The 25,179-nt window shown below is 47.2% G+C and overlaps 1 protein-coding gene across 1 annotated transcript; it reads left to right on the top strand.

Moving 5' to 3' along the window:
- Positions 1-595: 595 nt before the first annotated feature.
- Haus4 (HAUS augmin like complex subunit 4) lies at positions 596-12,761 on the top strand. Its single transcript, XM_021181863.3, has 10 exons — positions 596-1,091; positions 3,005-3,078; positions 5,119-5,261; positions 5,367-5,498; positions 6,148-6,282; positions 9,099-9,195; positions 10,595-10,740; positions 10,848-10,978; positions 12,111-12,179; positions 12,305-12,761. The coding sequence occupies exons 2-10, from the start codon at positions 3,024-3,026 to the stop codon at positions 12,486-12,488; spliced, it is 1,092 nt and encodes a 363-aa protein (XP_021037522.1). The 5' UTR covers positions 596-1,091; positions 3,005-3,023; the 3' UTR covers positions 12,489-12,761.
- The last annotated feature ends 12,418 nt before the right edge of the window (positions 12,762-25,179 follow it).

Genomic DNA, 25,179 nt, shown 5'->3' with positions numbered 1-25,179 from the left:
TACCCTTAGTTTTACAAAACCAGTGTAGGCATAAGTAGGAGTGAAGGAAGGATGATGGGAAATAAGGGATGTGGGAATGGGGCAGAGCAGTTAACGCAGCTCAATGGGTAAAGGAGCTTGCTGCCAAGCCTTTGATGTCTCACTCCCAGAACGTCTTCTGACCTCCACAGCACACGTAGGACACACAGTAAATAAAACGTGACTTTAAAAAAATAACAGGGGCTGGTGAGATGGCTCAGTGGGTAAGAGCACCCGACTGCTCTTCCAAAGGTCCGGAGTTCAAATCCCAGCAACCACATGGTGGCTCACAACCATCCGTAAGGAGATCTGACTCCCTCTTCTGGAATGTCTGAAGACAGCTACAGTGTACTTACATATAATCAATAAATAAATCTTTAAAAAAAAAATAACAGAGGGAGCGCGGAAGAGGCTAGGTAGGTTAAGAAATTCAAGAGGTGAGGCTGGAGCAACGTAGGAAAAGGATCTGAGTTCAAGTCCCAGAACCCAGAATCTGGCAGCTCACAAGCACTTGTAACATCGGCTCAAAGGGCTCTGGCTCCCTCTTCTGGCCTCCGTGGACACCGCCCACATGTGGCATGCGCTCGCCCACATCGACAAATTAAAAACAAACCAGTGGGGGAGTAGTGGCGTTCACCTTTCCTCTCATCCATCGGGAGGCTGAGACAGGACGATCTCTGATACCAACAACACATTGGCTCGACCTCCGAGCACCACAGTGGCAGGCCTAAGCTTCCGAGCTGGGCTGCCACCTCTATATAACCTTCCGTGCCTAGTCTTCCCCTACGTTAAATGGGTGAAGTTCCGACTTCCAGGCTCCGAGCCGCTACCGCGACAGTTGCGCCGAGAGCGCGCTCCCGGGGCGGGGCTGCGCCAGGCGGGAACGGAGGCCCCGCCCCGTCCTGTGCCCGGCTGATTTAAGACCGGGTTGTGTCTACGCTGGCGGGAGCGCCCATCCCGGGCAGGCCCCGGCCCCAGCGCTTCGGCGGCGAGCCGTGCAGGTTAGCGCTGGACGACCGCGAGCTTGCGAGGAGGCCGCGCTCGCCCTTTAGGACTCCTTGGCGACCCAGACGGTAGGTCGGCGCCGGAGAGCGCGTTCTGCATCTTGATTATCTCCGGCCTTGTAAGGGTCACCTCTTGTGAAAACAGGACGATCAGTCTGCGTCCAGTACAGCGTGCAGGGGAACGGCTGGAGGGCTCGAAGCACGCCTGCGTCAGAGTTCGGCGCTCTGCGCTCCTGCGCGTGGGACCTCGGCTCCCTGCGCAGGGTGGGGGTGCAGCCTAAGGTCACGTCCTGTGGGCGGCTCCGCTGAGGACCCCTGGGCGGTTGAAACCCTCGTGGCTGGGTGCCTAACTTGGCCTGCAAAACTTTATTTGTAGGTGTAGTTCAACCACATTCTGAATTGGTAAAACGGAACTTATTGGTAAAACATAACTAAATAGCTTTTGTTGACAAGTCGATTGTTATTAATTCTTGATGCTTCATGCAAGGCAAGAACCGTTATCGCGGCTTTGCAGGTGGAACAGTGTTGGCACCTGAAAAGGGAGCGTTTCACTTAAACTCACACAGAAAACATTTGGGGGGGGGACGGAGCCACAAATTAATGCCTCGAATTGCGCCTCCTCAGCTGATTCCTCTAGACCACGTTACAAAACAAACGGCTAGTTGCTTTCATGTGACTCATAAAAGGAGCGAATAAACCAATGTTCTGTGGACGTGAAGCGTTAAGTACTAATAAGCTTCAGACTGGGGCTGCCTAGGGCTCAGCTGCCATTTGGAGGAGAGGGTAAAGCAATAAAGGAAAGAATGGGCAGGCAATGTTTGTGTTGCTGTTGAGTTTCTCATTGCTCTCTGTTGATGACATTCTTTTTCAAGGTGCTCCGGGTTCTGGCAAAACACCTATCTATATAGCTATGTCCCCACACTAACCACTGCAGTGCATTGTTGAATGGCCTCTTCTCATGTTACTGGAAAAGCTGTTGTAGTTCAAGTGTCTGTCGCTCTTGCTCCCGGACAGATAGCTCTTTCATGAGATGACACTGACAGAGAAGCACTAGAAAGAAACTGTGATATTTCCACAGTTGAGCTATAAAGGGGGCAAAAGGCATACTGGGACCCACACCCCTTAGTTTACTGGGAACATGACAGCAACAGTTTGTAGCTCCAGCAAAATGGTAGTGGTAGGAAGACGCCTTATATTAGAACTTAGTGGACTGGGGGGGGGGGCGGGGGGGCGGGGTGTACTGGCAGGTTTTGTGTCAACCTGACAGCTGGAGTTATCACAGAGAAAGGAGCTTCAGTTGAGGAAATGCCTCCATGAGATCCAACTGTAAGGCATTTCTCAATTAGTGATCAAGGGGGAAAGGCCCCTTGTGGGTGGGACCATCTCTGGGCTGGTAGTCTTGGTTCTATAAGAGAGCAGGCTGAGCAAGCCAGGGGAAGCAAGCCAGTAAAGAACATCCCTCCATGGCCTCTGCATCAGCGTTCTGACCTGCTTGAGTTCTAGTCCTGACTTCCTTTAGTGATGAACAGCAGTTTGGAAGTGTAAGCTGAATAAACCCTTTCCTCCCCAACTTGCTTCTTGGTCATGATGTTTGCGTAAGGAATAGACACCCTGACTAAGACCCGCGGGTAGAGGTGAAGTAGAAGTGGTTCTGTTTAGAGTCATCCTTTGGACAGCTTGGGAGAGATTTTGTTCTTGGAATGGAAGGTATTCTAGTATTTATTTGTGTTTTTCCATAAAATGCTAAAGAATTTGGGGACCCTGATGTCTGATATAGCCCTGCTCTATAAGAGACATCTCTGAGCCAGATGTGGTGGCATGAACTTTTAATCCTGGCACCCAGGAGGAAGAGGGGCAAGGTTCAAGGCTTGCCTCTAGCACAGAATTTGAGCCCAGAGTGGGCTTGTGAGACTAAGGAAGCTTGAGCTGGAGCAGCCAGGGGTTTGTTCAACTTGCTTTTTCTCCCATTTGCTTCCATACAGATAATACCAAGAAAACGAGATGGCGTCTGGAGATTTCTGCGCACCTGGAGAAGGTGTGGAAATGCTGCAGCAAGGTAAGGGGGGTGTCCTGGTTAGGGTCTCATTGCTGTGAAGAGACACCATGACCAAGGCAACTCTTAAAAAGGGAAACACTTAACTGGAGTGGCTTACCATTTCAGTCCATTATCATCATGGCGGGAAGCATGGCAGTGTGCAGGCAGACATAGGGCTGGAGTTGCTCAGAGTTCTACCTCTTGATCTGCAGGCAGCAGCAGGAGACTGTGTCTCACACTGGACATAGCTTGAGTATATAGAAGACCTCAAAGTCCGCCTCCACAGTGACACACTTCCGTAAGGCCACACCTCCTAATGGTGCCACTTCCTGTGGCCAAGCATTCAAACACATGAGTCTATGGGGGCCATACCTATTCAGTCTACCACCTGCAAAAAAAAAAAAAGGCCTGGGGACTTTTCCAGAGGTCTCGTCCAGATCCTTGCCTCCTGAGATGACAAAGGTTCACAAGGCCCACTAGAACGGTTACACTCACAGCACCCGGTTCTGAGGAAAGTAGAATCTAGGAGGTTCTGGGGCACTCTAGTAAGAAGCAGGTTGGACCAACTCTTCATACAGATTCAGTACCTGTGACTGCAATAGATGTGTCATGGCGATCTGTTGCCAAGGGAAGGGTGGCTAGCTTGTCCCTTTTCTGTTTGTTTGTTTGTTTGTTTTTGTTTTTCCGAGACAGGGTTTCTCTGTATAGCCCTGGCTGTCCTGGAACTCACTTTGTAGACCAGGCTGGCCTCGGACTCAGAAATCCGCCTGCCTCTGCCTCCTGAGTGCTGGGATTAAAGGTGTTCACCACCACACCCGGCCAAAAAGATTTATATCTTATTCTGTAAAATGACTTTGGACATAATAATCCAAAGCATAAATGTGTATGAGTGTGTGTGTGTGTGGTAGATAATAGTAAAAGATGTCAGCAGAGCCCCCTGGGAGAGAGATGGGGTAACCAAAGGACATGCCGACCTCTCCATGATCTTTCTCTCATATCTGTGCTGCCTGCAAGGTTTACCCTGCTCTGCTTCTAAACAGTTAGTTAATCTCTCTTACCTCTCTCAGCCTTGCTTGAGTGAATGAGTGAGGCCTTCTCCACAGTTGGAACTTGCATATCTGTTCCCCACTTCCTTAAGAACTCTAATGATATTGGCCAGGCTTGGTGTTGCATGCCTGTAATCCCAGGGTTTAGGTGACTGAAGCAGGAGGATTACAGATTCAAAGCCAGCCTGGGGCTACATAGAAAAAAACGTAAAAAAGCAAAGTTTCTAATAAGCGTCTGAATGAGGGATTTTGGTTACTGTGGTGAACCATACTAAAAGGTTCTCTCTTTTTTTTTTCTCTTGGAGCTGGGGAGCCAACCAGGTCCACAGCAAGCCTGATCTATCACTGCCCTATACCCCCAATCCTGACATTCCCATTTACCAAGACCTTACTTTGGAGCTCGGGCTGTAGCTCACGGTAAAGCCTTTGCTTGATGCGCTCAAGTCCCTGGCAGCACACAACCCATAGTTACTCCTCACATACAGAGTGAATGCTTGCTAATCTGAGGGCCAGTTCTGCTTTATTTGTGATTTATGTTTTGAGGCAGGGTCTCACAGTGTGACACAGGCCCCCCTGCAGGTCATGTAGCCCAAGCTGGCCTCGAACTCCCAACTCTTCTGCTTCCTTCTCCCTAACACTGCGATTCCAAGTGTGTAGTACCACATCCAAATACTTGTTTTATTTATTTGTTTGTTTGTTTATGGGAGCACTGGGGCATAGAGACCAGAAGACATCCTTCAGGAGTTGGTGCTCTCATCCTGTCCTGTGGTTTCTGGGAAACAGACTCCGGTCATTAGGCTTGGCTGCAGGCATCCTTACCAGCTGAGCCGCTGTTAAACAGCCAGCAACTATTTATTTTCGGCAACATCTCATTATGCTGTCAGGCTGATGTCAGATTCTTGTGCTTGAAGGACCCTCCCACCTTGGTCTCCTGAGGAGCAGGGACTTGGGATGAATGTCATCATCGCTCCTGGCTTCTAGGTCTGTGCATTTGCTTTGTCGTTTTTTTTTTAAGTGTGCGGTAAGCAGTTTCCTCCGTGTGCTCTGACGGAAGAGGATCTCATACAGAATCCGCATTTCAGCAAGCTATTGCTCAGTCTCTCCCAGCACGTGGATGAAAGTGGCTTGAGCCTCACACTGGCCAAGGAGCAGGCTCAGGTAAGGCCCCTCACTGGGACGAGGGCTGAGAGGAGGGACTGCAGGAGGAGGGGAGAGTCCTTGAGAGAGAAGCCGTCTCAGACAGGGGTTCCGTTTTGTTTTGAGGCGTGGAGTGAAGTTCGGCATCGTAAGACAGCATGGCTGAGGTATGAGATCTTGCAGAGAGTTATCCAAGAGCTGCTCGTGGACTACTACGTGAAGGCCCAAGACACAAACCTAACCTCCGAAGACAAAAAGGTGAGGCCGGGGAAGCAAGGTAGGTGCTAAGTCCAGGGATGAGAACAGCCAGTTGTGGCAGCATATGACCGTTACCCAGGGATTGTGAGGCTATGGAAAGAACTAGAATGTAGAAATTTGGGGCTAACCTGGGCAACACAGTAAGCCCCTGTAGGAAGAGGGAAAGGGAGAGAGGGAAGGAGGAAAGAAAGGAAGACTGGACAGGGGGAGAGGGAGGGAGGTGGTGGGAGCCTAGTAATTCAGTTTTCTGAGGTGGCCACTCGCTTGAGGACCATGGAATGTGTGAGAAGAAATGATTGGGGTGGAAGACATGGGGATGAAGTTCTTTTTTTGTTCTTTTGAGAGGGTGTAGCCCTGACTGGCCTGGAACTGGTTTTATAGACCAGGCTGTCCTCAACCTTAGAGATCTGCCTGCCTCTGCCTCCTGATCACTGAGATTAAAGGCCAAGTCAAAATTTTTGTGTTTGTTTGTTTTTATTTCAAGACAGGGTTTCTGTTCGTGGCTGCCCTGGAACTCACTCTGTAGACCAGGCTAGCCTGGAACTCACAGAGATCCTCCTGCCTCTGAATCCCAAGTGCCAAGATTAAAGGCATGCGACACCACTTCCCAGTTAAGTCAGAAGTCTTATGGTCTTTTTTTTTTTTTCAGTTTCATGAGACCCTTGAGCAGCGGCTGCTCGTAACTGAGCTGACACAATTATCCGGTCCCGGGCAAGAGACAGAGTTGCCCCCGCTGCTAGGTCTGGAGAGGGCCGACCTTCTGGAGCTCATGCCGCCCTCCCAGGTTGGAAACAGACACTGGATCAAGTGTCTGTCTGTCTGTCTGTCTTCCTCTTTTCTTTTTCAATAGGACCTCATGTATTTCAGGTTGGCCTTGGATTTTGGATCCTCCTGCCTACGCCTCCCGAGTGCTGGGATTACAAGTGTGCACCACCGTGCTTGATTTATGAGGTGCTAGGCGATCAAACCCAAGACCTCTTTTTTGTTTTGTTTTGTTTTTAAATAGATTTATTTATTATATGTAAGTACACTGTAGCTATCTTCAGACACACCAGAAGAGGGCATCAGATCTCATTACAGATGGTCTCGAGCCACCATGTGGTTGCTGGGATTTGAACTCAAGACCTCTGGAAGAGCAGTCGGTGCTCTTAACTGTTGAACCATCTCTCCAGCCCCAGACCCAAGGCCTCCTGTAAGCCAACATTTTCTCTGTTTTTTCCTTTTTAAAAAAATTATCCATCACTCGGGAGGCAGAGGCAGGCGGATTTCTGAGTTTGAAGCCAGCCTGGTCTACAAAGTGAGTTCCAGGACAGCCAGGGCTATACAGAGAAACCCTGTCTCGAAAAAAACCACCCCCCCAAAAAACCCCCCCAAAATCATCATCATCATCATCAGTTTATGTGTTTTGCCTAATTGTATGTCTGTGCACTACATGTATGGAGTGCACATGGAGGCCAGAAGAGGGCATCAGGTTTCCTGGAACTGGAGTTCCATGTAGGTACTGTACTAGGACTTGAACCAGAGACCTCTGGAAGAGCTTCTAGTGCTCGTAAGTGCTGAGCCATCTCTCCTGCCCCTGAGATGTTCTTATTAAGCTTTACTGTCTTCCTAAAAATGCTACATATCGTGTGGTCAGACCCAAGGAAAACATTACACAGAAGACAGAGGTCTGTAGTTCTACATCTTGAATCGCCTTACATGATGACTGTGTCTGAGGTAGGGTTTCCATTGCTGTGAGCAGACACCGTGACCAAGGCAACTCTTATAAGGACAACATTTAATTGGGGCTGGCTTACAGATTCAGAGGTTCCGTTCCTTATCAAGGCAGGGACATGGCAGCATCTAGACAGGCCTGGTGCAGGAGGAGCTGAGAGTTCTGCATTTTGTTCTGAAGACAGCCAGAAAACTGACATCCTCAGGCAGCTAGGAGAGTCTTAAAACCCACCCCCACAGTGACACACTTCCTCCAACAAGGACACATCTCCAAATAGTGCCACTCCCTGGGCCAGACACTTACAAACCACCACAGACTGGATTAGCCCGGTTCTGCATCACTGCCCTCCTTGGTTTAGCTGGTGTTCCTTCACGGAGTCCATGTCTGAATCTGTGACAGACAATTTTAGGCGATTTGCCCAGCCATGGTAGTGTTTCTGTCAGCTGAGGTGCTCCACTTAACTTGGGGTAGCCCTGTCTGCACCTGGCTGACTTCTAAAGGTCTCACCTGGCCACACAATGTGTGTGCCTTACTGAGATACTTCAAACGCAGACAAAGTCTCCAGTATCCTCTCGACCTGCCTCTCACTGGAGACTGAGAGTGAAATGCAGTGTTAAAAACAACGCATGCAGCGGGGCAGTGGTGGCGCACGCCTTTAATCTCAGCACTTGGGAGGCAGAGGCAGGTGGATTTCTGAGTTCAAGGCCAGCCTGGTCTACAGAGTGAGTTCCAGGACAGCCAGGGCTACACAGAGAAACCCTGTCTCGAAAAACAAAAAAAACACAAAAAACCAAAACGCATGGTAGTGGTATTCTACTCTGTATTCAGTCTCATTTTTTAAATATATGTGAATGTTTTGCCTGTATGTATGTCTGCACCACATACCTGCAGGACCATCTCTGCAGTCTTCCCCCTTTTAAAAACTCTTGGGGAGACAGGCCTAACTGTACTTGAGGTTGGATGAGCCCTTTGTGTAGATCAGACTGGCCTTGAACTCAGAGAGATCCACCTGCCTCTGCCTCTGCCTCCTGAGTGAGCACCGTGAACAACGGCATGCTCTGCCACCCCGGGCCCATCCCTTTGGTTTTTCTTAGGGTATCATAGGTCACTGTGAGGACATACAGCTCTTGCACAGAACCTGAGTTAAGTTCTCAGCACCAACCTGGGGTAGAACATAACTGCTTATAATTCCAGCTCCAGGGTCTACCTACTTCTGGACTCTATGGGCACCTACAACTCAGGTGTGAACATTCACCCAGACAGACATAAACATATAAGTGAATCTTTAGCAAGATATCCTAACACTTAGAGGTAGAGGCAGGTGGATCTCTGTAAGTTTGAGACCAATCCGGTTTACATAGTGAGTTCCAGGACAGCCAGGACTCTGTAGAGAAACCCTGTCTCATGCAAGCAAACAAACAAAAAACCACCACAAACAACTCCCCCAAAAGAAATGAAAATAAATATAACCTCCATGAGCACTCTGAACAGTGTGCATGCAGTGGGTGATTGATAGCTTTATTGTATGAGCATAAATCACTCCCAGGGATGGGGAGCTAGTTCAGGGGTGGAGCCCATGTACCTAGCAAGCTCAGGGTCCTGATTTCAATCTCCAGTATGATAAGAATAAACAACTGGTAGGATTCCTCTGTATGGCTAGAGCATAATTGGCTTGCTTAGTGTTTGTTCTTAGTTTGTGTTTTTGAGACAGAGTCTCATGTAGTCTCTGGCCTTGAATTCCCCATCCCGCCTCAGTCTCCCAAATGTTAGAATTAGTGTACCACCATTCCTGGCTCTCGTGATGCCATTTGTTTGGTCATGAGGCTCTCTGTGTTCTCATACCCACTGGCAGGTCTTCCTCATGCTAACAGTTTGTGTGCCTCTAGGATTTCGTGTGGATGAAAGCCCGGCTCCAGCTGGAGGTGGAGGAGCAGCTCAAGAGGAAATGCTTCACGCTGCTGTGCTACCATGACCCCAGTTCAGGTGTGAGCCTCCCCGGCCTGCTCGTGTGCCCTCAGTTCCCGGGCTAGCCAGCTTTTTCAGTTTGATGTGGGTGTGAGACAGGGCTTACTCTGTATTCCAGGGTGTCTAGCCAGGAACTCACTATGTTACCCAAGTTGGTCTCAAACCTGTGGCAAGCCTACCTCAGGCTCCCAAGTGTTGGGATTATTGGCATGGCCCACCATGCCAAGTTTAGACTCCTCGGAGACTTTAGAATCAGAAATGATTGTTTCTTTCCTCAGGAGTGGGTTTAGAACAGCTCTCGTCAGGTCTCCTTTAGCCATGAAATCGATGATTTCCCACTTAGGAAAAGTTGAATTGCTTCCTCAGGAGGGTCAGAATGGCAGAGAGAAGTCCAGTATATCCGTGTCTCCTTTTATCTTTATTTTGTGGTTTAAGAATGTAGGACTGCAAGCCAGGCGTTGGTGGTGCACGCCTTTAATCCCAGCACTTGGGAGGCAGAGGCAGGAGGATTTCTGAGTTCAAGGCCAGCCTGGTCTACAGAGTGAGTTCCAGGACAGCCAGGGCTATACAGAGAAACCCTATCTCAAAAAACCAAAAAAAAAAAAAAAAAAAAAAACAAAAAAAAAAAGAATGTAGGACTGCTGGCTGCAGAGGTACTCAGTGGCTAAGAGGCCCCTGCTCTTCCAGAGGACCCGAGTTTGGTTTTGGCTTCCTTGTCAGGATGCTCACAAGTGCCTGTGACTCAGGCTCCATGAGATCTCGAGCCCTCTTCACATGGACACATTGCAATAGACACATGTGCACACGTAATTTAAAAATAAAAAGCACGTAAAGAAAGAATCAAGGCTTGGGCTGAAGCTTTGACTGATCACTTAAGAGGCTCTTGCAGAAGACATTTCCAGCACCCACACTGGGCTTTTCACCGCCTGTAGCTCCAGTTCCAGGAGGACTGGAACCCTGTAACCTCTGCATGTCCTCATGTGCCTGTGAGTGGCCTGTGTGCTCCCATGCACAGACCCCTCCCCTACAATTACGTAACTCAAAATAAATTCAAATAAGCTGGGTATGATGGTGCATGCCTTTAATCCTAGCACTCTGGGACACAGAAGCAGATGGACCTCTGAGTTTGAGGCCAACCTGGTCTGCATAGCAAGTTCCAGGCCAGCCAGGGATATACAGAGAGACCCTTTCCTAACAACAAAACAAAAACTGAAGGGCTACCTCCTACTCCAGGGCTGCAGCAGACATATTCCTTTGCATTTCTTGGACAGCCTGGACCACACAGTGAGAGCCTAACTCTTAAGATGCAGATACCATTAGAGAAGCAGGGGAAGGGCATGACTTGGATGTAGGATGGCAAAGGCCCCAGCAGAGCGTGGTCCATTGGGGGTTTCCCTGTCCTCTTCTCTGTGCCCAGATACCGATGGAGACACGCTGAAAGCAGCGAAGGTGTGGACGCTGACAGAGGTCCTGGTCAGGGAGAAGCAGCACTGCCTGGAGGCCAAGGGCCAGCAGAAGGAGCAGCTGGTGCTCCTGGAGAAGAAGAGGACCACCTACTCCCAGGTGTGTGGCCAGCGGCCTGCTCCTCTATTTGACCCCAGGGCTCCCCTTCAGCTAAGCCAGGGCTTGCTTCTCTTAGAGCGTGCTTGTTCTTTGTCCTGCGGGTTCAGGTGCTGCTTCGCTGCCTCGCTTTGCTGCAGAGGCTTCTTCAGGAGCACCGGCTGAAGACGAAGTCCGAGCTAGACCGCATCAATGCCCAGTACCTGGAGATGAAGTGCAGTGCTATGATTCTTAGGTTGAGGTGAGCTGTGAGCCTGGGGGATCAAAGGGACTCTGTCCCTCATGCCGCTTCTCCAGCCCTAGTCCTCATTGCTCTCTTCCCCATGCCTAGTACCGGTGGGTCCCAGGAAGTGTCACACAGCAGTATAATTAGCCTTTCTTGGTGTTACTCAAAAACTTGCCATACTGTTAAGAATGTATTTTATAGCCCTGTGAAATAGGTGTTTACTGTAAGGTCAGTCGCTTGGGGACTCACAGCGACTCTCTCTTATTCCTGTACCTTTACTGTGTGTGTGTGTGTGTTTTCCAGCGATAGGGTCTTACTATGTACACCTGGCTAACTGGTTGACCTGGAACTCATTTTTTGTAGGCCAGGCTGCCTTTGAACTGAGAGATACACCTGCCTCTGCCAGTTGAGTGCTGGAGTTAAAGCCTTGTGTCTCTGTAACAGAGTTAGCTGTTCTTTTTTTTTTTTTTAATCTGTTTTGATTTCTTCCTCTTCTTCTTCCTCCTCCTCCTCTTCTTTCTCCTCCTCCTCCTCTTCTTTCTCCTCCTCCTCCTTCTCCTCTCCTTTTCTTCTCCTTGTCCTCCTTCTCCTTCTTCTCCTTCTTCTTGGATTTTATCTGTGACCTCTGGTGGCCATAGAGGTGGCTCTGTGATTAAGAGCACTGGCTGCTCTTCCAAAGGACCCTGGTTCAATTCCCAGCACCCACATGGCAGCTCACAACTGTCTATAATGAGTATAAAAGTAAATAAATTATAAAAAGCAAAGGGTGTTGGATTCCTTGGAACTGCTGTCGCAGGCAATTGTGAGCTGCCTTGTGGATGCTGGAAGTTGACCCTGTATCTTCTGCAAGAGTGGTAAATGCTCCTAACCACTTAGCTGTTTTTCTAGCACCTAACTTCCTAGGCATTATTAACTCTACTTTGAAAGAATACTGAGGGGTGTGTGTGTGTGTGTGTGCGTGCGTGCGTGCGTGCGTGCGTGCATGCATGCGCATGTTGAGGTCAGAGGACAACTTTGTGGATCCGGGTCTCATCTTCCACCTTTACGTGGGTTCCAGGGAGGGAACTCAGGTCGTTAGGCTAGATCAGCAAGCCCTTTTCCCACTGAGCCATCTTGCTGGCCCCTAAACTCTTTCTCCTGCTGTCAGGATGGAAGAGCTGAAGGTCTTGTCTGACACTTACAGCGCTGAGAAAGTGGAAGTGCATCGCCTCATCAGGTAGGAACCCCCAGGAGCTGCACGCAGCTGCTCTTCAGACTTGTTCTTGCTGGCAGGTCTCTAGACCTGTCTGTTTCCTGAGGACTTACATCCTTCTGTTGAACTTTCTCTGCCGGGGCTCTTAGGGACCGTTTGGAGGGAGCCATTCGCCTCCAAGAGCAGGACCTGGAGAAGTCAAGACTGGTCCTGCACACCTATGAGGCCCTGGGAGAAGACTTTGAGAGCCTGGTAAAGGAGTACACACAGCTCAGACTGGCAGCCGACAACAAGCGCTGGGCCCTCCAGGAGCTAAGCAAGGCCCACCGCTGAGCTGAATGGAGGCAGAACCAGGAAGCGTGAATTCTCCATGACCACCTTCTCTTCTTGCTCAGTGGACCACCTCCACCACAAGGGAATATGGGGACACTTGCTTAAAACACTGCAATCTTCACAACAGCCTTCTGGTTTCTCTTTCTTGTTTACAATGACAACAAGAAGAGACCTTCTGGGTCTCTTCTGGAAATGTAGCTATCAGATGTATAAAATTCCGTACATATCTGTTTTGTAATAATTTCCTGAATAAAGTTGTAGTATTGTACCTTAGAGTTTTAGTCATTTTTCCTTGGGTAAAGATGTAAAAAGAAGGGCTGGAGAAATGGCTCAGCGGTTAAGAGCACTGACTGCTCTACTGAAGGTCCTGAGTTCAAATCCCAGCAACCACATGGTGGCTCACAACCATCTGTAATGAGATCTGATGCCCTCTTCTGCTGTGTGTGAAGACAGCTGCAGTGTACTCACATATAACAATAAATAAGTGTGTAGGTGTAGTGGTTTGAATAAGAATGACCCCCATTGCCGGGCTTGGTGGCGCACGCCTTTGGGAGGCAGAGGCAGTAGGATTTCTGAGTTCAAGGCCAGCCTGGTCTACAGAGCGAGTTCCAGGACAGCCAGGACTACACAGAGAAACCCTGTCTCGAAAAAAAAAAAAAAAAAAAAAGAATGACCCCCATCAGCCAATATATTTGAATCTTTTGTCATCAGGGAGTGGAACCCTTTGATAGGATTAGAAGGGTTAGGAGGCGTGGCCGTGGAAGCACTGAGTCACTGGGGCTTTGAAGTTTGAAAAACCCTTCTCAGACCTGGGTTCTGCTTATGGAGCAGGGTATAGCTCTCAGCTACTGCTCCAGTACCTGCCTGGCATGATGGTAATGGATTAGCTAGCCCTCTGGGACAAAGCAAGCCCCCAGTTAAACGCTTTCTCTGAGTTGCTGTGGACACTGTCTCTTCACAGCAGTAGACAGTGTTAGGGGCTCTGGCTGATTGGAAACCATTTTGTCACTGTGGCTAGCAGTGGGGATGCTCTAATAAGTCTGCCAGGCACACAGTTCAGCTTAGCGCACAGCCACTTAACGTCCCTGTGACATAAGGACCTAATGCCTCTCCAAAAGCAGAGTGGCATGCATCTGACAGTAAAATTCTACAGTCTGCTTAGCCGAAGCAGGGCAGGGGCTGGCTGGTGTCAGCTCGGGAGCAGAGCAGGCGTCTCAGAAGCTATTCAGCCATGGTCCTGAGAAACCAGCCAGCAGGAGCCCTCTGAGGTCAAATGGAGGTCAGGACCACATGGGAAGAACTAAGGTCTCTCTCTCACTTTACATTAAAGCCTTTCTGTAAATGGCACCAACCATTATCTGTATGCAAACGCTGGGCCACATGAAGCAATTTCCCAAATTATTTAGAGAAAAGTTTATCTGTAAAAAAATTATGAATAGCAATGCATTTTTAATCTACATTCGATATGACAATGCTTTGTTCTTTCTTTTTTTAAGACTTATTTATTATTATATCTAAGTACACTGTAGCTGTCTTCAGAGGCACCAGAAGAGGACGTCAGATCTCATTATGGGTGGTTGTGAGCCACCATGTGATAGCTGGAATTTGAACTCAGGACCTTTGGAAGAATAGTCAGTGCTCTTACCCACTGAGCCATCTTACCAGCCCTTGTTCTTTTTTTCTGTCTCTTCTTTCCTTCTTCTTTCCCTTTAAAACTATTCCTATTATCTTATATGTATGAGTGTTTTGCCTGCATGTTTGTATGTATATCATGTGCATACCTGGTGCCAGCAGAGGCCAGAAGAGACTGTTGGAACCCCTGGAACTAGACTCAGAGACAGCTGTGAGCAACCATGTAGGTGCTGGGAATTGAACCAAGGTCCTCTGGGAGAGCAGCCAGTGTTCTTGACCACTTAGTCATCTCTCTGGCCCTCTTTCTTAAAGAATCAGATATAAATATATACTGTAGGGATAATCTGAGTGGAAGTATCACCTGTCAATATCTGAGGGAGGATTAGAAGGTGGGACATTTGGGGGAGAGGGAGGAACTCTGGGACAGAGTCAGGTGCAGGAAGATTGGCCATCGAGACTGAGGAAGTCAGTCAGATGAAAGTGAGGAGAGGTAACCAACCACGTGGCAGACATAGACTAGTATAAACAGGTTAGTATAAGTTAAGAGCTAGTTGGAGAGCAGGCCTAAGCTAAGGACAACGTAAGCATAATATATAAATAAGTCTTTGTGTCTTTATCTAGGAGCTGGGGCATTCGTAGAAAATCCAGAGTTACTCTACAGCACACATTTCCCCCAGATCGCTTCACAGTAAGTAAGTTACAGAGTCCAGGAGGCAAGTATGAAAACTTAGGGCATTCTTCTTTATAACTAATACGATTATTATTCATAAAAGTTAATAATTCTGTAATGACTATTATCCAGGTCATCAAATTTCTCAAACTTCTTCTCTTGATCTCAGGCCGAATAAAATCTAATGTTTTACCCTTAAAGGTTAGGTTTCACTAATTTCTTTTTCTTTTTTTAGTAGCATTGATAAGCGGCCAAGGCTGGTTTCAAACTCATGGTCTTCCTGCCTCAGACTCCTTGCGCTGCGTTGTGTGCATGTGCATATATATATATATATATATATATATTTCATATATTTCTTTAATGTAAGAAGGTCTTAACCCAAGCCAACCTTCAAGTCAGTCCTCCTGCCTCTGCTTGTATGTGCTGGAATCACAAGTGTGGACTTCCTGGTTGGCTTTTTTCCCTTGTCTTTTTCTTACCTTTTTCTCCCAGTCCTCCCCACTGGGGAATGAACTCAAGAGTCTTGTGCATGCTACCACTGAGCTACAACCAGCTTTTTTTTTTTTTTTAATTTATTTTTTTATTAGGTATTTTCCTCGTTTATACAACCAGCTTTTTAACGTGTGTGTGTGTGTGTGTGTATGTGTGTGTATTCTTTGGTGGTCGGCAGAGGCTTTTTTTTTTTTTTTTGGTTTTTCTGAGACAGGGTTTCTCTGTGTAGCCCTGGCTGTCCTGGAACTCACTTTGTAGACCAGGCTGGCCTCGAACTCAGAAATCCGCCTGCTTCTGCCTCCCGAGTGCTGGGATTAAAGGCGTGCGCCACCACGCCTGGCTCAGAGGCTTATTTTTATTTTGTTGGCACATTTACCTGTGGAGGCCAGAAGAGGGCATCAGATTCCCCGGAACTTGAATTACAGATGGGTTTGAGCAGCCATGTGGTTGCTGGGAACAGAACCTGGGTCTTCTGGAAGAGCAGCAAGTGCTCTTAACTGCTGAGTCATCACTGTAGCCCCTTTTGTTGTTGCTGAGATAAGTCTCATCATATGTTATTATATGGTCAGGCTGGCCTTGAACTCAAAGAAAGACTCCTACTTTAAAAAAAAAAGATTTATTTATTTATTATATGTAAGTACACTGTAGCTGTCCTCAGATACTCCAGAAGAGGGCATCATACTTCATTACTGATGGTTGTGAGCCACCATGTGGTTGCTGGGATTTGAACTTGGGACCTTCGGAAGAGCAGTCGGCGCTCTTAAGCACTGAGCCATCTCGCCAGCCCCCCCTTTTTTAATTATATGTGTATTGTTTTGCCTGCATGCTTTTTTGGGGGGAGGAGGGGACTGGAAAACTGGGCACCCTCTTCTAGAGGATTGGAATTCCTTAACTCCAGCTCCAGCTCTGGCCCCATTTTAGATCCCTTAGGGCATATGCAGACACAAGCACACATACACATAAATAAAAAATAAAAGTACATCTTCAAAAGAGACATACTTTCTCTGGGTAATTAGTAGATCTGGTAGTCACAGGATAGTTCGTCCTCCTATTTCTGACAGCACGCAGCTTCCTTATTTAATTAGATGTTATCCTGAATCAAACTAGATTTTGGTATTTGAAGTAATAGGATGATAACTTTAAAAAGAAACGGGTGTGCTAGAGAGGTGCTTCAGTGGGTGAGAGCGCTTGCTGCTCATGCAGGCTGCCAGCAGTCGCACTGGGAAACTTAGAACCGCCTGTGACTCCAGATGCGGGGGATCTGGTGCTCTCTGCTTGCTTCCATGGGCACACATGTACTCTCACACACACACACACACAAATAAGTAAAAATAAAATAGAAGCTGGGGTGTAGCGGAACACACTTGTAATCCCAGCACTAGGGAGGCACAGGCAGGATGATCTTGACTTGACGCCAACCAGAATCGTTTACGGTCAGTCTGAGCTACGTAGTGAGATTACCCTCAAAAACTATATCATGCTTGGAAGGCAAACACTAACAGATACACGACAGATGTGCAGGCTGCTTCCTGTTCACCCTATTAAGGAATGTTTTGTTGAATCTTTTCATGTGTATCTTGCCCAATTTATTGTCTTGCTTTATTTATTCTTTTTAAAAGATTTTTAAGGATTTATTTATTTTATCTTATATGTATGAGTGCTTTATTTGTATATATGCCTAGTAACACAGGTGTGCCTGATAGGGGTCAGAAGAGGGTATCCATGCGATGAAAGTGGAGTTATAGGTAATCAGGAACTGCCTGACATGGTGCTAAGACTCGAACTCTGACCCTCTAGGAGAGGTGTCCATCCTTTTAGCCAGTAGTCTTCTCTCCAGCCCCAAGTGCAGCTTTTTGATTTGGGTGCTAGCTATTCTCTCCTGAGCCCCTCTGCCCTTTGCTTTTTTTTTTTTTTTTTTTTATTGGTTTTTTGAGACAGGGTTTCTTTGTGTAGCCCTGGCTGTTCTGGCACTCACTTTGTAGACCAGGCTGGCCTCGAACTCAGAAATCCGCCTGCCTCTGCCTCCCAAGTGCTGGGATTAAAGGCGTGCGCCACCACGCCCAGCTGCTTTTTTTTGTTTGTTTGTTTTTAGAGATGCCTTTTGCTTTTTGTTGGTATTACAAATTAATGTGCTCATCTATTTTATGGAAAAAAATAATTACTGGGTATATGAATATTGTTGATTTTTTTAGTGTGTGTGTGAAAGAGAGAGAGACTGAGACAGACAGACAGACAGACAGAAAGACAGAGAGAGGGTGGGGGGCTTTCAAGAGGGTCTCACTATGTAGCTCTATCTGGCATAGAACTTGCTATATAGATTCACAGAGATCTGCCTGCCGCCCAAGTCCTGGGATTAAGAACGTGTGCCACCATGTCAGACATGAACTCAGTTTTGCAAGAAAAAACAAAAACAAAAACAAAACAACAACAAAAATCACCTTTCAGGAAAAAAGAGGGAAAGGGACAAAAGGAGTGCCTACCCCGGAAGCAAGCACTGCTATGTCTCCCTTGGTCCTTCCATGCTTTCCCCTACTGGAGACAGAAGTTGGCCTGTGGTGCCGCGGTGGAATAGGTGGGAAGGGGCTTGGCAGGCACGTGGACCGGACGGCTGAGGTTTGGTGTCGTGGCTCCTGGCTACCCTCTGCTCACACCTTTCAGAAACCATGTTCTATTTTGCCTCTACTCTTCAGTGGTTCTAGCTCCTCCTTTACTTGACCTCTGCCTGTCTGATAAGTCTAAGTGATTGTGACAAGAGAAGAAAATCACTTCCAGAAAGTGGAGTAGAATCACACTGGCAAGAAAATTCTGAGCCGGGCATGGTGGCACACGCCTTTAATCCCAGCACTCGGGAGGCAGGGGCAGGCGGATTTCTGAGTTCGAGGCCAGCCTGGTCTACAAAGTGAGTGCCAGGACAGCCAGGGCTACACAGAGAAACCCTGTCTCGAAACCAAAAAAACAAAAAAAACAAAACCAAAAAAATCTGGGCCTCTTGGACAACTCTGTTCTCAAGGAAGGTTGAATTTGAAGCTCAGCCCTGCACTAGTCCCGGATTCCAAAGGTAGAAAAACATCGCCCCCTAGAGGCCAGCCTGGTCATCGTCGACGGAGAGCGGAATCTCTGGGGTCCTGTCATCTGAGCTCGCCCCTCACTAACATTGTTTGACCTATTCTGAGGTTCCTCACCAGGAACAAAAACAAGGTGGGAGAGATCCAGAATTGCACGACATGCAATTTATTTGGGTATTTAGCGATGAAAGTAGGGCTCGGGCACCAAGAGAACAGCTGGATTTTCAGTTTGAGTGCAAGGAGAGGCATTTTTAGTAGGTTAGGACAACATGGGTTTCATTCTAGCTAGAATGTATCTGGTTATCTTAAGCAACTATCAAAGAATCAGGAGCATTTCGGGGCCGGGTATGGCTGCACAGTTCCACACACCACCCTAAAGGCTTTGCTGTTTAAAGTCCGCTTGGAAACCACTGAGAGTACCTCTGAAGTTAGTATGGTAACTAGGACACAAACAGCCACGAATGCCAGGCCTTGGTGGCTCATGCTGTAAGCCTCGCGTTTGGGAGGCTGAGACAGGAGGATCATGAGTTTGAGGCTAAGACAGGCTATATATAGAGGCACTCACAAAAAAAAAAAAAAAAAAAAAAAAAAAAAGAAGGAAGAAATGAAGGGAAGGAGAGGAGAACCAGGAAGCAAGGGGTGAGGAAGAAGGGTGGGGTTGAGGGAAGGAAGGAGGGAATGAAAGAGGGAGACGGGGAGCAGAAGAGAACGCCTTCTAGCATCAGCACCAAATGGCAACATTCAGCTGGGGGAGGGGCAGTAGAACTGGTCAGGGAAGATCTGTTCCCCATGTACTGTGTCAGAAGGACCAGAAAAGGACAATGACCTGCAGGGTCTGAGGGAACTCCCAGGAAAGGCCTTACAACTCCTCCTTCTAGTACTTCACAACCCCGGGGAACAAAGGCTACAGAGACCGGGCTCCAAGGAGCCCGCTAGAGCCAGAGGGACCTGAGAATTTCATTATAGCACAGTAATTCCCCATCAGTGCTGCCGTTATAGCCTTGGCCAGAGAAGCCTCTTTCTGCTGCAGTGGTCAGTGCAGACTCCTGAGGATCAAAGTGCTGAGACTGCCTGGAGCTCAGTTTATCGCTCCCCGATCCCCCAGAGGGTCAGGGTACAAGGAAGAAGAGAGTCAGAAGAACTCTGTGAATCGCTGTCTTCTGGAAAGGACACGGCTGTTGCATTAACGAATGCACGGCAGTGGTGGCTCCTCTTTAGGACCCGTACAAGGTGGCAGCAGACGTTCCAGCACAAAGGGGGCGGGGGCTTCATGGAGAAGAGCTGAGGGGCTGCTGGCAACCTATGGCTGCTCAGAGAAGGGAGTCACTTTTCTTTGGGGATGTGGGCCGGTACATTACCCATACTGTAATGGATGGTCCCACACCTATGTGCATGCAGGAGGCACTAATTGGACTCAATGGTTTTATTTATTTATTTATTTGTTGTTGTTGGTTTGTTTTTGTTTTTCAAGACAGAGTTTCTCTGCATAGCTCTGGCTGCCCTGGAACTTGCTCTATAGACCAGGCTGGCCTCGAAATTCAGAGAGATCTGATTGCCTCTGTCTCCTGGGTGCTGGGACTAAAGGCGTGCACCACCACTACTTGGCTGGATGGGTAATTTTAAAATAAGACAGGAAGGTAGGAGGGAGATGCTTTCAGGGTCCAGGGAGATTGGGAGGGGAGGATGAGAGTCAGATATGATCAAGACATACTGTATAAACATATCAAAATGTCACAGAATACATTTAAAATATCAAAAAAAAGTAAAGAAGGGGAGAAAAGGAAGCAGGCTGCACTTGTGCATTGCTAAATCTGTACACTTTTTAATTATAGGTTAACCAAATCAACATATTCAACATATTGTCTCACGGGCTCTGGTATTCATTCAGCCCTAAGTTTGAAAGGAATAAGAAGCTAGGGTCACTGGAAAAGGAGCCATGGCTATACTGGGGGCAGGATCAAGCCTTGGTTGCAACCCCTTTCTATAGAACAAGGCTTTAAGGGGCTGGGGACATGGCTTAGCAGTTAAGGAAGGGCACTGGTTCCTTTTGCAGAAGATCCAGGTTCAATTCCCAGTACCCACATGGCAGCTCCCAACTGTCTGCAACTCCAGTTCCCCAGGATCTGATGCCCTTTCCTGGCTTTTGAGGGTAATAGAATCAGATCCCTTCTTCTGGTATGTCTGAAGACAGCTGTGGTGTAATCATATAAAATAAGTAAATAATTCCTTGAGAGAGAGGGGAGGGTGAGGGAGGGAGGGAGGGAGAGAGAGAGAGAGAGAGAGAGAGAGAGAGAGAGAGAGAGAGTCTTTCATGGTGTAGTCCAAGTTGGTCATGAACTTGTAGTGATCCTCTTGCTTGAGCCCCTATGCCTATCTTGTACATTTTAGTGCTAGACATTTCCCATGTTAAAAGTGAGCCTGGGAGCTGGAGAGATGGCTCAGCGGTTAAGGGCACTGACTGCTCTTCCAGAGGTACCAGAGGTACTGAGTTCAATTCCCAGCAACTACGTGGTGGCTTACAACCATCAGTAATGGGATCCAATGCCCTCTTCTGGTGTGCCTGAAGACCGACAGTATACTCATATACATTAAATAAATACATTTTAAAACAACAACAACAGCCGGGCGTGGTGGCACACACCTTTAATCCCAGCACTCGGGAGGCAGAGGCAGGCAGATTTTTGAGTTCGAGGCCAGCCTGGTCTACAAAGTGAGTTCCAGGACAGCCAGGGCTATACAGAGAAACCCTGTCTCAAAAAAAAACAACAACAGCAACAACCAGAAACCAGGAAACTGATCCCAGCACACTTCTAGCACTCCGTAGAGTGAGGAAACCTGGATTACACAGTTGTGATCCCAAATCAAACAAGTAAGACTCATACCTATAATCCCAGCATTTGGCAGGCAGAGGCAGGAGGACTCTCTCTCAGGAGGTTGGTTAAAGGCCAACCTGAATTACAGTCAGTTTTAGACCAGCCAAGGGTACCAAGCAAGATCCTGGCTTAAAAACAAAATAACTAAAATTTATTCATTCATTTCTCTTTTACATACATTTATATTTATGTGTATGGATATTTTGTCTGCCCATACATGTGTGTACCAGGTGCTGGAGGAGGTCAGGTGAGGGCATCAGACACACCTCAGCCACTCTCAGAAGTTGAGGGACAGGGAGTGAGCTGCCATGTGGGCACAGACCCTGGGTCCTCTGTAAAGCAGCAACTGCTCTTGACCACCGAGCCATCTCTCCAGCCCCTACTGGTCTGTCTTTCTTTCTTTCTTTCTTTCTTTCTTTCTTTCTTTCTTTCTTTCTTTCTTTCTTTCTTTCTTTCTTTCTTTCTTCTTTCTTTCTGATCTATCTTTCTTTGTTTCTTTCCTTTCTTTCTTTGTTTCTTTGTTTCTTTCTTTCTTTCTTTCTTTCTTTCTTTCTTTCTTTCTTTCTTTCTTTCTTTTTCTTCCTTCCTTCCTTCCTTCCTTCCTTTCTTCTCTCTCTCTCTCTCTCTCTCTTTCTCTCTCTCTCTCTTTCTTTTTTGTAGCCCTGGCTGTCCTGGAACTCACTCTGTAGACCACGCTGGCCTCAAACTTAGAAATCTGCCTGCCTCTGCCTCCCAAGTTCTGGGATTAAAGGTGTGCACTAATACCGCCCCTCTCCTGGATCACCTTTTGACAAATGCTATTGTAAATATAAGGAAGGAAGAACCTTGGAATCTGAAAACTCGACCCTTTCCCATCTGGCTTTTCCACAGTTAGGCATCATTTTACTCAAGATACATTTACCTCTGTGTTCTTGTCTGTAAAATGGACATTAATGACCTCATACGGTTATATCTAGGGGACTGATACTTTGTAAAAAGCCTGACACATGGCAATGCTTAATAAATATCTGGCTGGTGTGTGTGTGTGTGTGTGTGTGTGTGTGTATGTGTGTGTGTGTGAGAGAGAGAGAGAGAGAGAGAGAGAGAGAGAGAGAGAGAGAGAGAGAGAGAGAGAGAGAGATTGTGTAATTCCTATGAGGTAGGACTAAGGGCTGAGGTTAGCCAGCTGCAGAAGCTTACAGAGAAATGGGGTGAGGGAGGGAGACCGACCAGGACCCAAGCCTGTGTTTGTACATATTTGTTTAAAGAAATGTTGTCAATGTACTATAAACATGCTCATTAATGAGAAATCGGAAAACATTGTTTTATTCACACAGTTGAGGTCGTTCTGCACGTTCTGTTTGTAATCTGTGTCACTTAATGGCGCTATGATGAGCTCTTCCCTACATTAGTCAATTTTCTTTGGCAACATTGACTTTAATGGCTGCATAGACCTCACTGCATGCATGATTTACTTAACCATGGCACTCTCCATTATCTAACTCGCTTGCTTCGTGGTTTTAAAAAAGCCTTTAATGAGAGCCTGGAGAGATGGCTCCTGTGGGCCCATGAGATCCAGCGCCCTCTTCTGGTAAGTAGAAAAACGTGCAGACAAAACATCCTATAAATAAGTAGGCCTTTTTTTTTTTTTTTTTTTTTTTTAAAGCTATCACTAAGTATTTTCCTTGGTTTATCTTCTATCCTAGTGTGTGAAGACCACTGAGGCCAGCTTTCTAGAAGTAATTTATAAATTTATAAGGGATATGTGTGGTGTTTGGATAAGGGCGGCCCCCATAGTCTCATAGATTTGAACAGTCACCTGAGAGGACAGCTTCTGGGAGGAAGAGAAAGATTAGTATTGGGTCAGGACTAGGAAAAAGATTGCTCTGTGTGTGTGTGTGTGTGTGTATCTGTGTATCTCTGTGTGTGTATCTCTGTGTGTCTGTATCTGTGTGTATCTGTGTATCTCTGTGTGTCTGTGTATCTGTGTGTATCTATGTATCTCTGTGTGTGTGTGTGTATCTCTGTGTGTCTGTATATGTGTGTGTATCTGTGTATCTCTGTGTGTCTGTGTATGTGTGTGTATCTGTGTATCTCTGTGTATCTGTGTATCTCTGTGTCTGTGTATGTGTGTGTATCTGTGTATCTCTGTGTGTCCCTGTGTGTGTGTGTATGTTATATGTGTGTGTGTGTTCATTATTGGGCCCTGACTGCCCTGGAATTCACTACGTAGGCCAGCCTGTCCAGGAACTTGGAGAGATCCATGTGCTTCTACCTCCTGGGTGCTGGGCTTGAAGGCGTGGTCCACCACACTTGGCCAGATGATGTGTCTTCAGGTTAAGGTAGAAGGCTCTGGAGTCAGCTGACCTTGGTCTGACGCAGCTCATTCCCTTCACCTGTGGGAAGGACACATACTTCCTGTGTCACAGCTCTTGTGAATCCGTAGTGATTTCCATAGAACTTGACACACAAGAGCATAGCCTGGAGCTGCCATAGAACCTCACACCTGAGACTCCAGCAGGCTGGAGGATGAGGCAGGGACATCTCCAGGAGTCGGAGCCACTCTGTCTCAAAAACCAAAACAAACCAAAACCCAACATTTAATAAATACAATCTGTTGATCTCATCAGATTTTAAGACATCTGTGTGTGTGCAGTCATGCATGTGGAGGTCAGAGAACAACTTGTAGATTCTCTCCTACTTGGGATCAGACTCATCACCTCAGGCCTGTATGACAAAACCTTTCCGTTAGAACTGTGACCGTGGGCTGAGGAGCCGGCTGGGCAGACAGGGCGCTTGCCCTGTAAGGAACAGAGTTCAGATCCTCTGCACCCACACAGAAGCTGGGGGCACAGCAGTCTGTCGGTGTGACCCCGGCTCTGCGGCCAGAGACAGGAAACCCCTGCAACAATCCCACTCAGCAAACGTCTGCGCCTCCATACATAAAGTCAGAAGTGACTGAGGAAGACAGGCAGCACCAACCTCTGGTCTCCACACACACATGCACGCGTGCCTACATACATGTGCCCATACTCGTGTGCCTACACTCATGTGCCCACACACAGTGGTTTTATTTTTTGAGACAGTATCTCGTATATTTCAAGTTGCTCTCAAATTTTCTTTGTAGTAGAGAATGACCTAGAACTTGTGATCCTCCTGCCTCTGCCTCCCGAGTGCTGAGATTACGTGTGCAGACTGGCATGCCCTGTTCACGCCCTACAAACCGAACCTGAGGCTCTGTGCATGCTAGGGAAGCTCTGTACAAACATCCTGGACCCTTGCCATCATATATACGTGTGTGTGTGTGTGTGTGTGTGTGTGTGTGTGTGTGTGTGTGTGTGAGAGAGAGAGAGAGAGAGAGAGAGACTGCCTTACACTCCTGAGTGCCTTCCCAGTGTTCTGTCTCAAAAACAAGATAAACATATATACATATATTCATTATATGGGTTAGGATACATATCTTATTATATATCTCTCCTTATATATGACTAATATATATGAATATATATTCTAATACTGAATCTAATTTTAATTTTTGGAATAAGTACTATTTGGTTGTGTTATATAATCACTATAGCAATATACAGATTTTTATTTATTCTAAATATTCCAGGAGTTTTATATCCATAAGATAGAACTGCTCTCAAGCTTTTTTGGGTGCTGCTTTTGACAGATTTTGGCATTGACTGTGTTCCTGGCTCGTACATAAATTGAGGCTCCTTCTATCTTTTCTATGTTTAGCGCAGTCCCTGCTTTCTATTTGTCTTGGCAGATTAATACCATATAATAGAGATGACAGGGAGGAAAATGCAAATCGGCACCGATTATTTTGCCTCAGTAACTCTGCCACTTTCATAGCCAGAGGAAAGCGCTGATTGTAAAGAAGCAATTTGGAGCAGTGGGAGGGTCAAGTGAGCCATTATGGAGGTGTCGGGTGTCGAGAGAGCGCTGCTGGCCAGGCTCCACAGAGGTGAGTGAAG

The sequence above is a fragment of the Mus caroli genome, unplaced genomic scaffold (assembly GCF_978045245.1).
Source record: "Mus caroli unplaced genomic scaffold, Mus_caroli_1 scaffold_12, whole genome shotgun sequence".
NCBI classification, from domain to species: domain Eukaryota; kingdom Metazoa; phylum Chordata; class Mammalia; order Rodentia; family Muridae; genus Mus; species Mus caroli.
The sequence above is the reverse complement of the archived record's forward strand: the minus strand, read 5'-3'. Positions and strand labels throughout refer to the sequence as shown.

What these genes read in the sequence shown, in the direction of transcription:
- Haus4 (XM_021181863.3), top strand. Translation starts at nt 3,024, where the DNA reads ATGGCGTCTGGAGATTTCTGCGCACCTGGAGAAGGTGTGGAAATGCTG. An exon ending in TGTGGAAATGCTGCAGCAAG is followed by an intron (nt 3,079 to 5,118) that starts GTAAGGGGGGTG and finishes TTTTTTTTTAAG; the next exon opens with TGTGCGGTAAGCAGTTTCCT. An exon ending in TAACCTCCGAAGACAAAAAG is followed by an intron (nt 5,499 to 6,147) that starts GTGAGGCCGGGG and finishes TTTTTTTTTCAG; the next exon opens with TTTCATGAGACCCTTGAGCA.